This window comes from Ricinus communis, chromosome 9 (genome assembly GCF_019578655.1).
Source record: "Ricinus communis isolate WT05 ecotype wild-type chromosome 9, ASM1957865v1, whole genome shotgun sequence".
NCBI classification, from domain to species: domain Eukaryota; kingdom Viridiplantae; phylum Streptophyta; class Magnoliopsida; order Malpighiales; family Euphorbiaceae; genus Ricinus; species Ricinus communis.
In genome coordinates this window covers 14,765,274-14,768,969 of record NC_063264.1, presented here as the reverse complement: position 1 = coordinate 14,768,969, position 3,696 = coordinate 14,765,274, and the positions used below count along the sequence as shown (strand labels likewise).

The 3,696-nt window shown below is 33.3% G+C and overlaps 1 protein-coding gene across 1 annotated transcript; it reads left to right on the top strand.

Moving 5' to 3' along the window:
* The first annotated feature begins 2,527 nt into the window (after window positions 1-2,527).
* LOC107261790 (putative F-box protein At3g58950) lies at window positions 2,528-3,198 on the top strand. Its single transcript, XM_015723491.3, has 2 exons — window positions 2,528-2,670; window positions 2,826-3,198. The coding sequence occupies exons 1-2, from the start codon at window positions 2,528-2,530 to the stop codon at window positions 3,196-3,198; spliced, it is 516 nt and encodes a 171-aa protein (XP_015578977.3).
* Window positions 3,199-3,696: the final 498 nt, after the last annotated feature.

Genomic DNA, 3,696 nt, shown 5'->3' with positions numbered 1-3,696 from the left:
GGGGACATCACTGGAATAATAACTCTAGTACACCTGAAGGGTGGAACAATTTTTTGCAGCAGCTCTTGAGACAGTCATGTATCCACTTTGGTATGTTGACTCAAGTGCAACAAATCACTTCACTCCTAACCTTGCGAATCTCCACATTGCAAATGACTAGCCTGATCATGACAAGGTGATGGTTCGAAATGATAAGATGCTTTCCATTACTCATGTTGGATCTACTAATCTTCAAACCCACAAACAGACTCCTTTGCAACTTACAAATATTTTAAGAGTACCTGAAATGATAAAGGACTTGATAAGCATTTCTAAACTAACCTCTAATAATAATGTTGTTGTTATTTTCTATCCTACCTTTTGTTTTGTGAGGAATATCGACACGGGGAGAATACTCCTAAGGGGGAAGCTTAAAGGAGGCTTGTATTTGTTTCAAGTCAAGCAAGAGTTTTATCTTTCACAACATTTGCTGATGCAAACTGGGCAAGTTGCCCTGATGACAGAAGGTCAACAGGAGCTTATTGTGTTTCTCTAGGCTCTAACCTAGTTTTCTGGAGTTCCAAGAAATAAACAGTGGTCTCCAGGTCTAGTACAGAGCCTTAGCTCATGTTGTAGCAGGATTGTGTTGGTTGAGGTCTTTAATGGATGAACTTGAAGTAAAGTTAGACTCTGTGCTAGTAATCTGGTATGATAATACTGGGGCAACATCACTTGCTGCAATTCTTGTCTACCATGCCAGGACTAAACACATAAAGATAGATGTTCACTTCATCAGGGACGTGGTGTTAAGAAAATAAGTGGAGATTAGATATGTGCCTACTAGTGACCAGGTTGCAGATGTTCTTACTAAAGGAGTTTCGGTTGCAAGATTCCTGAGAATGAAGAACAAGCTCAAGGTAAAAAAGCATCACCCTTTCGCTTGAGGGGGAATGTCGAGGAAAGTGACTCATCAGCTGATGGTAACGAGATGAGGAGTTCAGTTAGTGCCCAAGTTAAGAAAAGCACAGCTGTAACAGATTAAGACTGTGAAGCCAACTTAGTAGTCAAGTGGTTAGTGTGTAATAGAAAAGTCAACAAGGAGGTTGCTAGTGAATCAAACTTTCTGTCAAAAATGTGTTTAGAAATTCTGTTGTAACGGTTTAGCAGTGTTGATATTGTGCTTAATGTAAGCTCATATATAGAGCAAGTGACATTATCAAAGATCAATTAATGAGAAGATTCATTCACTAAATCTCTCATTCTCTTATTCTCTCTCTTGCGTAGTTTTTCTCTAGGAACAACAGATATGAAAATGGTAATGTATTTCATGAAGTATGCAACAGTTCTTGAAACAATTAAGATATCTTTCATCCCTAATTATCATGAGGAAAGCTACGTTCTTGAGGAGCTAGCTAAGTTTCCAAGGGTATCAAGCAAATGCCAAGCTATATTTTCTGAAGATTCTTAATTAGAAGTTTTTTTTTTTATCATTTTAGTGCTTTTATTGATGAAGTTACTTAAGAGATATGAGATTGTAATTAAACTCATGTCTAATCCTTTATAATAAGGTGAAATAATTTTGTTTTAATGTTTAATCTTCAATCTGATCTTTGTCATGGAACATTATATATGCATGGTGTTTGCTGCTTGCCTTCAATTGTAGTATGGCCATTTCAACTTGATAACAAGAACCTCGTAAAGACAGCTATGAAGTTATTTATATGAGAGTTAGTGCTTAACTTGCTTTCATTCTTCCTGTAGAGATTCTATTTTTTAAATTACATTATACTTTTATTTCAGAAAAAAATTCAAACAACATTTATAGTAAACACGAAAAAAATTTTCAAAAATAAAAAATTAATTCGCTTTGTTTTTTAAAAAGATTCTGTTCAATCGAATTAATCAAATTTTTTATTTATTGATTAAAATAATATCATAAAATTTAATTATATTTTGTTCTTTTTCATTTGATTCAATTTATTTTAATTTAATTTCTTATTCAATTTGATTCATTTTATATTTATAAAAAAATTATATCATTTGATTCAATTGGTTTGACTTATTCCCTTATTCGATGATTTAAATTTATATGAGATTTAATTGAATCATAATTCTCATTTCAATTCTCAAAAAGGATTTCAGCCATCCAACTCACAGAAACCAAAATTTATTTCAGTGACTCGTTAAATATCCTTACAAATAGAGACGCTATAAAATGAAGAAAGTAATGTGACTTTAATAGAGATAACATTGGACTGGACTTGTTTAAAAATAAACAAAAAGAAAGTAAATGAGCATCAATTGCTGATATTGAGAATCTGAAAGGCTGCTTTGTATTCGTGAATATATTAATTATCCTTGTGATTTCCTCATCTTTCATTTCTCGAAGAATGCTCATCATTAAAGGGTAGCGTCTTCTTTTTGGACTATAAATTCGTAATCTTTCTATTCACTAGTGAATCTTGTTCGGTTAAAATTTTAATCACAAGAGATTGTTTGATGGATTCCAAGCTTAAAAGCTACTCAAACGAAATGCAAGAGAGTAAATATGGATATAATCAGTAGTTTGCCAAATGTGGTTCTCTGTCACGTTTTGTCATTTCTTCCAACGAAGAAAGCTGTGGCAACCAGCATTTTGTCTCGAAGATGGAGATACGGCAGGATTTCTGTACCCAATTTAGATTTTGAAGAGTATTTTTTTCATTTTCTGCTGGATGCAAATCTCTTTGTGAAATTTATTAACAAGGTATTGCTTCTTCGTCATGATACAATTAAAAGATTCAGCATGCGTGCATCTAATCCTTGTGTTTGTTCCAATGATATAAATCAATGGATTTGTGCTGCAGTTTTCAAAAAGTTGAGGAGCTTAATCTACAATGCTATCATTATAATCAGCTGCCCAAATGCTTTTTAGTTGTGAGACGAGGACTTGGACTTGGCCTTAAGATTCTTGAGTCTATTTTCCTTCCAAACCTTAGGTCTCTTGGTCTTGACGATCTTAATTATTTTGATAGTGATTGTATAGAGAAGATCATTTCTTTCTCTCCAGTTTTCGAAGAATTATCATTTTGGTGGCAATTGCGTGTGCAATCGGCATCACTAAAAAGTTTGAAAATCTGCAAATTTGGTGACAATTTGGACCCCAATGATCATCATTACATGGTTGTTATTGATGCTCCAAAAACCCGAACATCTTGTGCTCACAGATTATGTCTCTGATGTATATCAACTTAATAACATGTCCTCACTAGTTAAAGCAATTGTTGATGTTGATCAGTGCGACAATCAAATCAACGAGTTCAATGATTATGGGAATCACTTGTTTGGGCTTCTAAGACAAATCTCTAAGGTTAAAGCTTTAACCTTGTCTGAACATACAATTAGCGTAAGTTTTATTTTATAAATTTATTTATTTATTAGTTATTGTTTGGCTTATCTGTTTAAGCTGAGTGTCTGAAATATGTTTCTTCTCCGGCTTTCTTGTTGCCATCTTCTCTAGATTTTCCTTATTTTAAAAATTTGACGTATTTGGAGTAAACCGTTAATCAACAATTGTGGCTGTTTGCCTAAGATACTAAGACACATACCAATTGTGGAAGTATTCATCCTCCATAGAGTAAGTTTCAGATGTGAAACACTATAAATCATATTACTGCTTTCTTTTCTTTTATGTTTTATTTATTAATTGAATCTAACTGAACCTGTTTAGGTTGCTTG